At 37.9% G+C, this 16,467-nt stretch overlaps 3 protein-coding genes across 6 annotated transcripts; 1 reads left to right on the top strand and 2 right to left on the bottom strand.

The window, feature by feature from the left end:
* Positions 1-790: 790 nt before the first annotated feature.
* LOC140795388 (uncharacterized) lies at positions 791-5,323 on the bottom strand. Its single transcript, XM_073147925.1, has 2 exons — positions 3,804-5,323; positions 791-1,107 (listed from the first exon to the last, which is right to left on the bottom strand). Exon 1 carries the CDS (start codon positions 5,101-5,103, stop codon positions 3,820-3,822), a length of 1,284 nt encoding a protein of 427 aa, XP_073004026.1. The 5' UTR covers positions 5,104-5,323; the 3' UTR covers positions 791-1,107; positions 3,804-3,819.
* On the top strand, positions 5,225-6,989 carry LOC140795397 (transcription termination factor MTERF6, chloroplastic/mitochondrial). The gene is made up of 2 exons (XM_073147938.1): positions 5,225-5,371; positions 5,785-6,989. Exon 2 carries the CDS (start codon positions 5,790-5,792, stop codon positions 6,780-6,782), a length of 993 nt encoding a protein of 330 aa, XP_073004039.1. The 5' UTR covers positions 5,225-5,371; positions 5,785-5,789; the 3' UTR covers positions 6,783-6,989.
* A 194-nt stretch (positions 6,990-7,183) lies between these two features.
* Positions 7,184-13,809, bottom strand: LOC140795366 (uncharacterized). 4 transcript variants are annotated; one of them, XM_073147905.1, is made up of 12 exons: positions 13,585-13,809; positions 13,200-13,340; positions 12,859-12,979; positions 12,219-12,279; positions 11,417-11,530; positions 10,699-11,040; positions 9,409-9,800; positions 8,941-9,040; positions 8,777-8,836; positions 8,610-8,696; positions 7,784-7,912; positions 7,184-7,698 (listed from the first exon to the last, which is right to left on the bottom strand). In XM_073147905.1, exons 3-12 carry the CDS (start codon positions 12,915-12,917, stop codon positions 7,393-7,395), a joined length of 1,650 nt encoding a protein of 549 aa, XP_073004006.1. In that variant the 5' UTR covers positions 12,918-12,979; positions 13,200-13,340; positions 13,585-13,809; the 3' UTR covers positions 7,184-7,392. The 4 variants fall into 4 exon arrangements, with proteins under 4 accessions (XP_073004006.1, XP_073003990.1, XP_073004014.1 ...); XM_073147889.1 differs by having other exon boundaries at positions 11,417-11,533; positions 13,585-13,725; XM_073147913.1 differs by lacking the exon at positions 12,219-12,279 and having other exon boundaries at positions 13,585-13,725.
* Between the last annotated feature and the right edge of the window lie 2,658 nt (positions 13,810-16,467).

Genomic DNA, 16,467 nt, shown 5'->3' with positions numbered 1-16,467 from the left:
AAAACCAGACCTAATTAACTTGATATCCTCCAAATTCGCATCAAGTTGTGCCTATCTAGACCTAATGGTATCTGATATCCACCAAACTTTATTTGAGTTGTCATTTGTTTCAGGCTTTCAGCCACATGTCAGAGCAGAATAACGGATTGAGAATGTCAGCTGCTTTCATTGCTATTAAACCAGTTGCAATAAATGTCATACTAGTGGTAACAACCCAAAAGATTGTCAAAAGGAAAACTCAATTTGCCGACTGATAGATCAAAAGATCCTTTTCGATTGGCATTTCTATCAATAGCCCTTATATGTCACTGGGGAGAAAATTGCTTCCAGGGAACCCTAAGAGAACTTGGCTATTAATACTAACATTTCAAATCTCCCAACCAGAGATCCTATCAGCTACACATAACACGACACGATAATCCTATTTGCACTTTTAAAAGGAAATCAGGAAAAAAGAAAAAGAAATATGGTGCACAATGAGTACCTCCTACGAAGAAAGCTAATATCGATGGTTAGGTGTCAAGTCATATTTGGGTAGTTGCAACAAACAGGTGGTGAAATTTGACGAATTTGTGAATCATGAGATCTCTTACAATGTCCAACCAAATGGACTTATAATGCATAGCGTCAGTTTCCAAAGAATGAGTTCTTGGTGAACCTCGATGCAACAAGATACTCGAAGATGCAAGGACTTCCAGAGAAACTAACAGAAAGATAAAAGAGGAACAATTAAAGGAAGTGCAAGCTTAAAGATCTCATGCAGCATTCTTTTTTGGATCATCCCATCAACTATCAAGAAATAACCTCTTCTTGCAGTAACAGCAAATAGCTCAAAATATATTAGAATAAAAAGATACATATCTAGCATCCAAAAAAAGGAGGCAAGAAAAGATGGCTATCTATGTGAGATATTTAGCTGAAAAAACCAGAACAAATATACCAAGTGCTTGCTGCTTTTACATAAACACTAAGAGCACCAGAAATAACTATCCTCCAGTCAGCACATACTTGGTCATTCTGATATTATTGCTTCGGTCACAGGCTAGGCTTTGAGGCGGTAGCATGGTAAAAATGTGCAAGTTGATGACTGCACTCTTTTTAAAAAGTCTGCACAAAAAATATTAAACAATATAACAGACAACAATTGGTCAATACCAAACCCTGGGGCATTAAGTAGTAAGCTACATGCATAGCAAGAGCCAATAAGATGTTAAAAGAAGCATAATAAGCATAAGATATTTACAAGAAATTTTCTATAGGATGTGATGGTTTCAGTGCTATGAATTTGTCAATCTTGTATTACAACCTCAAGTGGCCAAAAAGAAAGAAGAAGAGAAAGAACAGGCTTGGAAGAATCAAGGACAGCGGAATGAAGGAAAAGCATGACTAACAAAGTCTCACCTTGAGATGTTAGATTGTAAAAGCACCCCATCAAGGTGTTGCAATCGCCCTCAAGTAAAATGATTTTCGATCTGCGTTGCTATTCTGGACAAACAAAATACGAAACTTTCGAAAACAGTAAGGATCAATCTAACCGTTGAAATGATCTAAGATTAAGATAGGTTATTCCTCTGAAAGTTAGGAATCCAACGCAATCGGAATCTCGTTGATCGGGTAGATGGATCAAAATATATGGGAGAATTAATGACCAAAGGTCATGAGATAGCGAGATGGACGCGGATGATAGAAGTTGGTGATGTGGTTAGGATTAAGATTATGAAAGATGATGATGGCTATGGTGAGTAAAATAGTATCTTGAACAAGATGAGGAAGAAGGAAACTTCCTGGTATGGCTAGTCGCTAAAGTGATGAGGGAGAAGCTGAGGATTAACCTCGGCAGTAGAATAAAGCTTAGGGTGAATATTGAGGAGAGGATGGAGGAGAGAGAAGGTTGGCTCTAGCCTTAGATACAAAACAAAAGGTTCAATAATCAATGATCTCAAAGTATCTACTATTTCACTAAAACAACAAACCCTAATACGAAACAACTTAATTGACGGGCATTCGAACGCCCTTCAACCACATTCAAACGACAAAAAATAAAGCTCTGCATATGTGAACGCTATGCAGGCATTTGGACGCCCCTCGTTCGCATTCGAAGGGCCAAAAATAGTGCTCTGTATGTACGAACGATGTGCAGACATTCGAAGACCCTTCAATTGCGTTTGAAAACACCATCTAGAAATTTTCTTATTTTTACCTAAAACAAAAAATGATCCAATTTGAGGTGGGTTGGTCATGTCCAATCAGTATCTTAATCAAAAACTGCAATACAAGGCAGCCGCCTCAAACGCCATTCAAAACATTGATGCTTATCCTTTTCTCTCATCCAATCTCATTTTATCAAGAGTGAAAAACAAAAAACATACTTCTCTTCTAGCCCATTACCATGGGTGCACCTAGCTAAAAATAGAGCGATAAGTTTATTGGAAAAGAAGTGTCTAACAGGATCATATGATACAATTTTCAAAGACACAAAGCAAGGATTGTGTGCCAATGGCACATGTCGTGTTGATACTCTATCGACACACCCCAATTGTGCCATTTGCACATCTCCAAATAGGTTTTTAAAGCTATTTATACATATTTTAAGTTCTAAAATATGTATTAAAGCCTATGTTAGAATATTTTATCCCTAGATATTGTTGTAAAATACTTAAATATACCAATAGTCAAGTAAAAATATAATTCAACACATAATATCAAATAGTTATTAAATAATTTCCATTTACCTTTGGTTCCTACTTTTGAAGGGTATTTTATATAAATCTGGCACAAAATGTTAGATTTATGTAGAATGACATTTACAAATGATAGGTCTAACTTTATTTTGTTAAATTTAGAATGCTTAATATCAGATTTGGTTTATAAATCAAAGAAATTAGAAAGAGAAAATAAGATAAGCATATCTTTTGATAGGATTCAAAGATCCCATTCTTACATCAACCTCATCTTCTAGATCTCCCTTTCCCCTTTTCTTCTTTTTGGTTTGAACAATAAGCCTATTAGCAAAGAGATTTTAAAGAAGGGCCTCCTTTAGTAAGCTAAATAGGTATCATGAGGCACTCAAGACATGCTGCTTGGTATTCTAACTATATCGAGCGATATGGGCAACACATGCAATGACACATGTCAACACGGAGTAGTATGCCTTGGCATGAAGGAGTGACATTGACAGGCCTCCTGCCGGGTGCCAACACCATCACAGGACCAGCAAGGCATTCCTTGATGCAAAGCAAGTGATATTTTTCAACAAATAAGGATATGATATGTGAGAACTATTTCTCTTCTAACGCATCACGATGCACATTACACATGCACACACACAGGAAAAGGAAGCCATAGTACATCAGAGTATATGCTAAATAATTCTCTAATCCAATTGCAAAGATATAAAAAGAGGTCTTTTTGTTTCTGGTGCATTAGAAAAAGTGGCATATTAGAGGGTAATATAAGTATGCGGCATCATTTTACAATATGCAAACTGATATATATTTTGGATAAGAAAAGGAATATCTTAACTGATCATTCAGATTTTTCCATTTGAAGTTCTTGAATTGTCTAACTTAACTTTCACCCTATTTCACATGAATGATGACTTCTGGCTACGAACTCATGAGCGCAAAAAAATAATTTACACATCTAGCACATTCTCCTGATTACAGTTTCGAGAAGCTACCTTTCTTATTAAAACAACTATCCAAATTTAAATGGTGAAATGTAAATGTAAACAAACAAGATCAAAATTGCATTAACCAATCGATCTTGATATTGGAAGCAAATAGATCAAAAACTGTACTCACCATGTAAGTTATGAGATCAAAATGGTCTATGAGAGTTCTTTTTCCCAAAGATGGCCTCCCAAACTAGGGGTGAGAATGGACCTTTCTTGTCCAAGTGCTCCTTAACAGCCTTTTCGTCAATAATAAAGTCCCTCTCACGGAAATTTCTAACAATCTTCTCACCTTCCTCCACCCCCTTCTCTTTGCAGAACCCATCAACCAAGCCAATGTAAGTTGCTGCATTTGGTGAATGCCCTGCTTCAAACATCTCTGTGCAGAATTCAACCGCATCTTCCAATTTCCCCCCTCTACACAACCCCTGTATCAGAACTGAATAGCTAAAAGCATTCGGAACAATACCATTCTTCTGCATTTTCCTAAAAATCCTCTTTGCATCATCAAACTTGGCAGCCTTGCAGAACCCTTCCACAACAGCCGTGTAGATCACGACTTCAGGGATCGTTCCCTTCTCACGCATCAATCCAAAGAGCTTCATGGCTTCCTGGATCAATCCATCTTTACAGAGCCCATCTAGCATGGCAACAGCATTAGGGATGAGCCCCGTCTCCTTCATTTTCTTGAAAATTTCATCAGCATCTTGTGGTGGTGATTCGGGCATTGCAGAAAGGGGCTTCTGATAAGTTTCTTTCATCTTGTCACCACCACCACCACTATCATCTCCAAGGTCCAACTTTTCAAAGAGGGTTTCCCCAAGTCCACCCGCACCTTTCTCCTTGTTGATAGAATCTTTCTTTTCCTCTGCCTTGGATTTGTTGGAGAAACGAGGAGGTGATTCTTGTTGAAGTAAAGATTCAAATTCCTCGTCGTTATCTCCATCGCGGAAAAGGTCATCTGGTCCTCCTCCAGTTGGTCTATTGGGCGTTCGATTCCGTGGAAGCCTACGGCTTCGACCCAGCATCTCATCTCCATCCTCGAGCTCAGGGAAGAAATCGCCCGCCTCGACATCAATCTGCCCCGCTCCTCGTGACGGCTGAGGCCTTCGATCTCCCCTCAATGGCCTTTCGTGCGTTCGGGCCGGAGGGCTTTCTTGGGAGCTTTCTTTCCTCCTTTCCCCAACGTCGTCTCCGCAGTTGAGCGTCCGGAGGTAGACATCTTCCGAAGGATCGTCTTTTCTTGCTCTCCTATCGCCTCTCATGGGCCGACTAGGGATAGTACTGAGTTGGGCTCCGGGTGTGTAAGCAAGAAGAGAGCGAGAGGGGAGAAGTGAGCTCGACCGACTCTCCAAGATCCAAGATCTTGGCAAGGAGGAGAGATGCCTCAAAAATTTTGAGAAGAGAAGCTTAGACGATCTCGCCTGCATAGCTGTGTTCTTCTTCACAAATGAGGGAGGGAGGGAGGGAGGGAGAGAGTGTTCGTTTGTGACTGTGTCTGTTAGGGTTTTAGAGGGGTATATCAGTTAGGGGAAAATATCGACAAGAGCCGGGGGCAAAATGGGAAAAACAGGGGCAGTGCCTTCCTTAGTTGCTGGGGATAAGGACCGGAAGGCCTCCGATTTATTATCGTCTGGAGTTTTTGTTCATGAGTATTAACAGGAGCTTTGCTCAGACTGGATATTCTTCTCCCACAAGGTATTTTCTCTCCAGTTCGCTGCTCTATTTCTGTGGATAATTCACTCATTCTTGTTAGGTTACGCCAAATTTGTGCTCCTCTGGTCATTTTGGCACCATAATTGTTGGAGCTATCGTGCTTTGGTCCCTATGCATGATTTCTATCCTCAATCTGGAATTTGGGAATATGGGTTATGTTTCTCCTCAGAAAGTCATGTCAATAACAGTTGAAATCTTAAGCTCTTCCTCTGATTTGAATACTTGAGCCTTTCATTTATGTTGGGTTGTAATGTTTATTCTCTCTCGCTACCTTGCGGGAGTAGTTTATAAGAATTTTGGGGCTGATTTGTACGAGCTTCATTTGAAAATACCAATATAGTGGTGCTTGTGTTTGATGATTTGCCTTTTGCAATTTTGACTCAAAACTATCTTAGGAAGTATGGGAAGTATTGAAGACAGGAAAACCATTGAAGAGTTCCTCAAAGAGAAGGGATTTGATGATGAGGGAATACAGCAAATGTTGAGAAAATGCAAGCGTTTGCAAAGCGTAGAAGGAAACAGAGCCTCTGAGAACTGGAATTACTTGAAGAGCATTGGGATTAAAGAGAGAAAGCTTCCCTGTGTCGTCGCAAAGTGCCCCAAAATACTTGCTTTGGGCTTGGATGAGAAGATTGTTCCCACAGTTCATTGCCTCGCAACACTTGAAACGAAGCCTGGAGAAGTGGCTTTGGCCATAAGTAAATTTCCCCACATTCTTTCTCATAGTGTAGAAGAGAAGCTATGCCCACTACTGGCTTTCTTCCAGGCATTGGGGATCTCAGACAGGCAGTTGGGTAAGATGCTGTTGCTCAACCCGCGGCTCATCAGTTACAGCATTGAGACCAAGTTTTCTCATATTGTGGATTTCCTTGCAAGCTTAGGTCTCAATAAGGAAGGAATGATAGGTAAAATTCTGGTAAAGAACCCTTATATTATGGGCTACAGCGTCCAGAATCGGCTACAACCTACAACTGAGTTCCTGAGATCAATAGGCTTGAGTGAGATGGATCTGCAAAGGTTGGTTGTTAACTTCCCTGATGTGCTATGTCGTGATGTGAACAAGATTTTGCAGCCCAATTTAGCATTCTTAAGGGATTGTGGATTCAACACTGACCAAGTAACGCGGTTAGTGGCTGGATATCCGCCCATTCTTATCAAGAGTGTCAAAAATTCCTTGGAGCCCAGAATCAAGTTCCTGGTGGAAGAAATGGGAAGGGGCATCAGTGAGGTAGCAGATTATCCAGAGTTCTTTCATCATGGTCTGAAGAAAAGCCTGGAGTTTCGACAAAAGGTGCTGAAGCAGAAGAATCTACAATGTAGTTTAAGTGAGATGCTGAATTGTAACAAGAAGAAGTTCATTACCAAATTCGGCTTAGTTGGAGGTCACTGCTGATTCTTTCTTATTGTCAACATTTTTTCAAGTTCAGCATTTTGACATTAGTAGAATAGAGTCGGCATTTCAATCTCTTGTTCAAAAGCATATTGGTCTAGGCAGGCATTTGTAACTTGTTGTTTGTCTCTCATTCCAATTAGTACTATTAGATGAATGATGCAATGCTTAAAAAGGTAATGTAATGGCTAGGCCAGATGATTGTTGCAAGTTTACAAAGCCTTCTGAGGAGTCAAAGCATCTTTAAGATTTTGCCAGCTTCCTTAGTGCCATTGCAAATGGGAACGGTACATGGTGAAAGCAGATCGACTCTACTTCCTTAACAGTTAAGTGGAAGAAAAGGGAAAAATAATCTCCATGGACTACTAAGTAGTAACACACAAGATACAAGATAACACGGAGAATGGCAAGATAATCCATCATTTAGTAAGCAATCACTGTACAAAAGTTCAACAAGAAAAGGCAACAAGAAAACCTATACAAATGTAGGACTAAACTCAAGACTGATCAAAGTTGGACTAGTGTAGGCAGGAACCGTGTTGGAAGATGATATAAAGAAAGATTTGGATTTTTTTTCTTTTTTTTCACTTGTGAACTGAGAATAGATTAATCTTTATTGTTCGGCTAGATCTCTATGCACAATGTATCTGAAACATGACTTGTATGGTAACCACTCCACACACTTATCTACTCTTCTTCTAAGACATCGTTGAATGGATTTCCGCTGGCTTTCAGGTAGGCACTTGCATACCATCTCGATAACGTCAAACAATTCGAAAGAAGCATCCTTTGCGTAGTAATGTAAAATCTTTGGGAGTAAGATCTTTATTTGTTTTCCAACCACGACATTAGCTTGAACAAATTCAGTCTTTGCTTGCTCCAGCTCCTGGTAGATACCCTTGGCTGTGTAAAGTCGAACCTACAAAAAATTTGATTCAGATTTATCTTCTATATCTAATCCAAAATGAATAATGGTTGTAGCAGAATAAGCCTTAAGATCATACAGCAGGGTCTGAGTATGCTCCCGTGCTAAGAGCAAAATGAGAAAGTGGCTCAGGACGATCAAAAGCATATGGATGTCTGCCATTCCCCATCGTGAACCTTTTTGTTGGTGTGAATAGTGCACGCACCCACTGCAGACACATGATAATAATAGATGCAAGTAAGCTTGAATGTTCTGGCTTGTGAGAATGAGGTTGTAAACCAAGCAAATTTAACAAAACAACGAAGATGAATCTATATGAATCTATATATCTTCACTATGTTAGTGTATTATCCTACTCATCAAGTATCATTGTCCTGCAGTTGACTCCACTTATTGCTCAATGAGGGAGTTCCAAAACCCTGTGTGGAAATTATACTACCTATTAATATTGTCTTCCATCAATATGTACTAAGTTCATAGCTAAGGCTAATTTGGGGAAGAGGGGATAGCCTTTACCAGAAACACAAGTTGATTAGAAGGGTATAGTATTTCTATACAGAATAGAAGTAGTAACTGTTCTTTATGACCCTATATGACAATCATTAATCATACTAGCCTAAGTATTCATCTTGGTTTATAGGATCAGTGACCCCTCATTCGAAACTTAAGTTATCCTGGCCCCTAAATTTAGGTCAAACTGGAGTGCATCAATCTGAGTTAGTAGAAATCCACATCTCTTGCTTCAATTCTTTCTCTATTTGTTTAGGATGGGTGATCTAAGTTGATCAAGTATGAAACACTCGCTACTAGATGAAGATGTTTGCTATGGTTTTATTTCGGTATGTTGGTCATTGTTGCTACTGAATTGACAAATTTCGTACGGTGAATGAAGCTTGCAGACATACCAATGCTGGACGAATGGGTTGGCAACCAAGAATTGAACTCCGAATAGTATGAGCATTTATTGAATGGCCACCAACATCATAAGCTGCCTGAAGTAGATTTCAGTGTATAACTATTGGAAAAGTAATCTTTGTGGTGACAAAACCAAAAGTTTATATGTGATGCTTACCTTTAGGATCAGGTAGGTACTTTTAATGTGATTATCATGAAGCCCATAAGCTAAAAATGCCTGTGATATATCATAAGACATTTTCTAGTTACACCCCTCAATATCATGATACATGATGTAGTTAACAAATTAGTACGGATAGAGGGAAAGTTACTAAAACTTACATGCATCACTAATGCATTATGAATGTTGATCCAGAAAGCAAGTTGTTCCTCATGCCTCATCTTCCTTGGGTCAATCTTCTCCAGGCATCGTATCAGGGACCTATCTCATACAAAATTTGTACAAATGTATAAGTTATTGTGGCAGCGGATGCAATTAAAATAGTGTATCACCCATTCTTCAAAGTAAGCACAGAGGAAATTGTCATATTTCCATGAATATCTATGGTACAACAACGAATTTTACTGAACATTGTTAGACACAAAAACTATGTAATGGTACTTCTAGCTAATTCTAATATGAGAATGCCAGGTTCATCCCATCCTGGTTTAATTTAAAAAAATTACTTCCAGCATTCTAGTTTATCTAAATAAACAAACTGCATGCTTTATGGTAGATATACCAATATGATTCTTAGGGTATACAAAGACCACAATGATACTTTCCTACAGCACAGTTTGATCAACTACCTGAATTTCTCTAGCATTTTAGAGGCATAGCCAAATCTGTCAGCATCTATGCGTATTTGTGGAATGACAACCATGCCACTGTATGGATCATTCTTCTCTTTAAGTGACTCAAACCGACAGGGGCTTACTGTAGCTTCATAGTGGCACTGAGGACTCCAACTATCATAAGGATCCTTGGGAGAAAATGTACTTGAAGATGACACAGATGGAGTAGGTGAAGCCAACTGTTCCACATCTTGAGTCTGTGAGTTAGCAAGTTTGCAATAGACAGCAGAAATGCATCTGACAATATCTTCAGAAAGTTTACAACAAATCTCAGGTACATGGTCACTGATAGAAGCACCCAGATGATCCGCAAGGCTGCGATGCCCAGAAGTACATTTTGATATTTCCTGATAACATTCAAAAGATGTACAGGATAAATCAGAAATATCCATTTGGAACCAAATAATGAAAGACCGCTCTGTTGGAGTGTTGGCTAAAGTACCACTTCTTGTGCAAAGAGTCAACACTAAAATGTGCATACACTTCATTCATACAGAACATATGGACAAGAAGTTCATCATTAAGCTTAATGGAATAACTTAAACCTACGACCTTAGATTGGTAGTTGTGGATTGGCCATGGTGACATGTGATGTAACCTTTTGCTCAGGTTTGGGCCTTAGTCATCTAGTGTGATGGCAGAGTGGCATTGTCTATTTTCTGGTGCATATGAACTAGTGAGCTGACCATATATATATATATATATATATATATATATATATATATATATATATATATCCATCTAGTGAGGTTTCGAAAGCATTATGTATGCATACCCAATAGTGATAACAAATGTAATAAGACATTGAATCTTATTTTAAACAGAAACATATCAATTACACTTCCAAAGTCAAATCAGAACAGCAGCCCGTGCGACTGATGTATTGTCTTCATTAAACAATGCTAATAAATAAGGATCTCATATACTCGTGAACAGTACTATTATGCAAGAAGGCACAAGATCTTCTTTTGCAATAGATAAATAGGAGTAGGCAATTCAACTCTCTGTAGTTACCTGATGAACATCGAAAATTTGTAACCACCAAATTCATTTCATATACTAATTATCCAGATTATATTTTATCGAGATGCTTAAGGACCTATAAACGAACAACAAATGATAAAATTTATTCATGTTACATTTTTGCAGATACTAGATAATTTTTTCATGATCTTGAATAAAATGATTGTCAGAAAGATAAAGCAATTGTACTTGATGCAAAGGATATAAGAGAAGTGTGCATACATTCTTACAATCTGAGGCAGCTAATGTATTGATGGCAGAATGCTCAACATGCCTGCAATTCAGCACGCTCTCCTCTATTCTCTCAAGTTTTAAAGGTTGATGTTTTTTCTCTACTAGTTGGCTGGAAGTTAAATCTTGAGTATGTTGTTGCACTATCTGAACTTTAACATCATCCAGCTGGTCTCTGGAAAAGTGCTCTGAAATCCAGGCCTCGCCAGCGTTACTAGGGGAGCTACATAGATATTGGTCAAAAGCTGTCCGATATAATGAGAGTAGATGCCGTTCCAAATGTACAACTTCCAGCTCGAGAATTGCAATCTCATCGACCAAGTCTGCAACAGACTGTGAACGGCATGCGACAACGTCAGAAAAAGGGCATATAGAAAACTTTTTATTTGTTTCTCCTTTCTATGGCAATAACATCAATAGTATTATATGATACTCGATACGTTAACGGAAGTGTCAACATTTATGATAGACTGAATAGCTGATAGAATTAATAACATGCAAAGAAATATGTATATATTTAGAAGAAAAGGAACTCCAGATTCTCCTAGACAGAGTACAAATGATTGGTAATGTTTAACTTAGGAAATTGATCACATTAGATGACTGGATGAGTTTTAGGCTTTTAGCATGCCAGTAACGGAAAAATTAGGGACCTGCATAACCTACGTAGAGTTTGTCTTTGAAATTATGATTAGGATCTAGGACTAACCTTAGGAGTCAGAATTTCGGTTGGAGCTGTGGATGCAGCAGAATGACGGTGTGGAACCATCTCTTTTAAGTGTAAGGAACTCCATTTATGAAGTCTTCTCTGTAGATTGATACTCTGCTAGATGATAGAAGAATATGGGGCAATTAGAGGACAGTGTACAAGAATTATGATTCAAATGTATGCAGCAGCTTATAATTTAAAATTCATAGCATGGAAACAGGTAAAAAAGATTATTGATTTCCAAAAGCCAGTAAACATGGAAGTTTCCTTGGGCAATGTAACAACCATCTGAAGAAGGCTGAGCAAAGTGGAGAGTTCCCTTGTGCAATCCATTACACTTTTTATTTCTGAGGGACATGCATTAACTGGCATCTCTATTGCTGCAACGTTATGGAAACAGTGGGTTGCACATTATAGGAGCTGACGTGGTAGAAAGTATATATTGTATTTTTTGGCCTAATTACCAGCTTCCAGAAACGAGAATTCTCTTTTAGGTGCCAAGTCAAACAGATTGCCATCTTATATCCGGAAATATTTTTGTTATCTGATAATCTGGTGGAACAAACTTTAATATGAATATGGCTTTGTACGCATATACACTTCTATCATTATTGAACTACCTGCTTCCAGCTTAAGTAATAGACCAAAGAAGAGAGAATTTATACAGAGCTGAACAAAGATGTAGAAGTATGATACTTTGATGCCTGACACAACTGTAATATTGCACAAAGGGCTAATATACAATATAAATAACCTAGTAAACCACAAACTCAGAGGGGAAAAAAAGAGTCAGATCACTTACAGGATTGTGATAGGACAATCGAGGTGACATATTCAACACATCTTCGTGCACCGATGATACACTGAAATTGACGCAAAACTAAATTTAAAAAAAAAAAAATTTGCTCCAAAACGAAGATGAAACCATGATGAGCTCAAAGCATAAAGCTCTAAAATGATGAAGTTAAGGACAGTAAAGTGGTCGAAGTTAAGAAAAGATCAGCAATTAATCAAAATAAATTTGTTGTTCTGTTGTAAACCGAATGCTTTTCCTAAGCTCAAAGAAAGGAGACAAAAAATGCTTAGAAACTGAGAACGTCCCTCGATGCTAGAAAGCTACCGTGCCAATAATATCCCTACAGTAAGTTAAAGTACTTTCTTCCATAGTAATAGTAGACAAGGGAGATTCATCCAAGAACAATCCTTAACACCACAATGTAGATATTTCTTCATGTTGTTAGATTTCGAAGGCCCTCCGCCCTATACGGCTATGCTATGTTTCAACCCAATTCATCGATATTCACACTATGTCATCACATAAGCCTTGAAGCAGCCATCACGAAAAGATTCGAATTCTGAAATGTAGACACTTGAGGAAGGAGACAGAGAAGAAACTTGTTCAGCATCTTCACACATAAAGAAGAGAGCTCAGAAATATTAACCTCCGGGAACGCCGATCTTGGCTGTAATAAGCGCCGGAGTCAGTGGCTGGCGGTTCCATACACTCTTGTTCTGCTAACCCAACTGATCCCTTAGCCCTCTGCACGCTAGCTTCCGAAGAACCTGAGAACCCATTGTAGCGTGATCACATGAATCTAAAAGCCGCAACCAAAAAGAACACTAGCCAACACAACCTCAATCATTGATCGTTGTCACCACCATCATCATCATCATACAACCCAGAAGAAGGGAAAGGGAACCAAAAAAAAAAAAAAAAAAGGAATCCAAGGAAAAACAATCTTAAAACTTTGATGAGATCGAAACAAAGAAAAAGAATGCTCACCGGAGGAGGCCAATACTGCCCATCGTAAACCTTTGCCGTGAATCCAGGAAATTAAGGAGCACCTGAGACTCTCTCAGGAAGCCGCTCAAAGTTTTCTTGGAAACGACGAAGGCAACAGAGGGCGAGGCAAGGTAGAAGGCACTGCACACGGACGAAGGTGGGTTATTTTGGAGGAAATAATCATAAACCCAATAATAAATAGATACCATTGACAGGCATCCAGACAACCAAATCCCTGAAAGAGAAGATGACCCACCAAACAAAAAACAAAAAAAAAAAGAAAAAATAATAAATCAAAGAAAAATGCCCACTAAATCAATGCTAACTATCCCACTTCCCAATTACCAATTTGTATTTTTTTTTTTAAGAAAAGATCAATTTTTACATTAGGTGAGGAGCAGCCGGTGTGTCTGATAAAGACATGGTCCCAGTAGTAGAGAGGGCAGGTGGTTATGGTTTAGGGCCACCATTGATTAATATCGATCTACAGAGGGACTAGTGAACTATTCCCTCCTAACCTCCATTAGAGGGGAAGAGAAAGCTTAGGATTAGATAGATGGAGAGATCGGTAGCGATGCCAATATGCCATCTTATTACAATAATAGCCGGTGAGATCTTCCAATTGACCATGTCACTTTCTCTAGAAGGTTGTTTTGGGGATTCTCGATCTACGTAAACCTTTTTCGTGATCTTTTCAATGTCACTGTACTGGAGATATGAAGGCAAGGGAATACTATTGAAGAAGCTGTCATAATCTTAAGATGTACAAGTTTTGGAATAAATTGCTATTGATCCGATTTCCTTTATGTCAGTGCATCATTATATATATCGTTCTAAAAGAAAAAAAAAACATATATATCATTCTTACTCCGATTTACCTTGTGATACATTGCACGTGATTTTTACGCATTTAGTAATAATTTTGTTCGCCGACTGATTCATCTAAGTCGATGAAAAATTAACAGGAAACAAATCAGCTGCGCCGGCCCTAGCAGGGAAATCTACTGGGGCTTCTGAAAAAGAAATTCCTCCCCTTTGTTGGATTTCCCCATGGGCATTGGGCAATGGGTGATTCCTCCTCCCTCATTTTTTTTTTCTCTTTCTTCACTAATATAACTGACACTATCCCCATCGACCGTCGTCAATATCACTTCCTCCTCTCCGTCTCTGTCGAGGCCTAGGAGCTGGGTGATGATCTAAGCTTGTCAGATTTGACAGATCACTGTCTTTTTTTCTTTTTTTTTCTATTTTGTATTTTGTGTATGTATAATTCTTGACTATACTACGTAGCAGCTTAAGCAGAGTTATTTACTTTATTTTTCTGTGATGTTTGAGCTTAATATAATGTATTTATTATTATTATTATTATGCTTCACTAAGTAGGTGAAGTTCGTTCCAACTATATCTCAATATTTTTTTAGATTTATAAAATATATAATTAGAATAAATAATATCTCTTGCATATTTAGTCATATCTTGATGCGTGTTATTTTTAAAGGAGAAGAAAATAAGGTTTCTCGACTTACTTAGTCACATCTTGTCTTATTATCTTTGAGTGCAATCATTTAATTTGCTATTGTTGATGGCCATGTAGATGTAGGTGTATTAATGGAACTTATTTAGTCATAGACCATCGGAAGACTAAACAGGGAAAAAAGAAATAGAATATCTTCCGAATTTTCACATATAAAAGTAAAGCACTTTATAAGCAAGTGTCGGTGTTCACTGTTCACACTAACCAAAAAAATATATGTATATATATATATATTAACTTTGATAAAGAAAGGACTCCCTCTATTCCCGTAATATAAATATATAAATAATCACCACTGTTAATCTTAATTATTTTCTCAATCAGTCTTACCAGGAAGAGAGAAACTTACCAAATGTATTATTTCGTACCTCAAATTCTTCAATATATTTGTCCTGTCTTCCTGCAAACAAAAATTTAGAGAGAGGTGAGCCCACACACGAAAGAGTATATGTATATATCATATATTTTGTAATTAAGTTGCATGGATTAATTGTGGATGGCGTTCCCAATGTCTAATTTAAAAACAACGGCAGAGGTCATAATAAATAGGATGACCCAAGATCCAATATATGGGCCACTAAAATATTCCGTGTACACATAGACAATATTATAAACTTTTTACGTGGAGTGCTTCGCTGTTCTGCCGACACTAGAGAGTAAACATAAAACAGCAGCAGTAGAACTGTATCTTTTCTTTTTCTTTTTTTAATTCCTTTCACTCCACAGCTGGTAGATGATAGATTAAAATTGCTTCTCTTCCCCCACTTTCCCTCGCAATGGGTTAATTAATGGCCAGGGTAAGGTAATTACCAAGATCCTCACTTAATTACTTTCTATTATACCCAAAGATGGACTCAATTAATTAATGAAAAAAAAAGCTCCATAATCTAATGCCTTGTTACTAAGATCATCGTCAAGAATTTTTTGTTTTTTTTAAGAAAAAGATCATCATCAAGAAGTGATGAGAATAAGGAGTTGGACCTTGGATTGCAACATCTTTTTTTGGGGGAGATGAGCAAAAGTGAAGCTGCCAGCTGGACATTGGCTAACACTTTGGAGTGTACCTAGAAGAAGTGAGGTGTCATTATGTTACTTAACTGCGTACGAGAGACAGATGCCATCAACTTTTTTTTGTTCCCTTCCAAAGCAAGCAATGCAATGCAATGCAATGCAAGAATCTCCCAGCGAGATGATCAGTAAGCATGCATCAAAGTAATTATTAACATTTTATACATTTAACAACAGCAGCAGCAGTAAAACTAGTTCCGAGTAATTTATATATATATATATATATATATATATATATATATATATATATATATTCACATATGTGGGCATTAATTAGAAAGTGGGTAGGTCGTGCTTAATTTATGGCAGGAAAAATGCCGTAGGTTAACGGACACATCGGGCACTAGAAGACACTCCTTCAAAGCTTGTCCATTCTCTTTACCTGTCTTCTCTAATTCATCATGAATTATTCATGTGATCATATATTTTGACATACGAGATTTATGTCTGGATCTCAGGTTAATTAATTAGATGTCAACTACTCACGCAGGGGCTCCTACATACACTTTGTAATAAGATCCTTTTACCATATTGTAAAACCTCATATATATAATATTAATAGGGCAGGAGTTTGTTTGTTTTTCTCTTGTACGTACGTAGAATGCCAAATTGTCCCCAATTGACCATCGGGATATTGATGGAACGGCTAACCAAACACAATAAAAG

Source organism: Typha latifolia, chromosome 1 (genome assembly GCF_019914945.1).
Source record: "Typha latifolia isolate L0001 chromosome 1, TyphaL0001v2, whole genome shotgun sequence".
Taxonomy (NCBI): Eukaryota; Viridiplantae; Streptophyta; class Magnoliopsida; order Poales; family Typhaceae; genus Typha; species Typha latifolia.
This window is presented reverse-complemented; position numbering and strand designations above follow the sequence as displayed.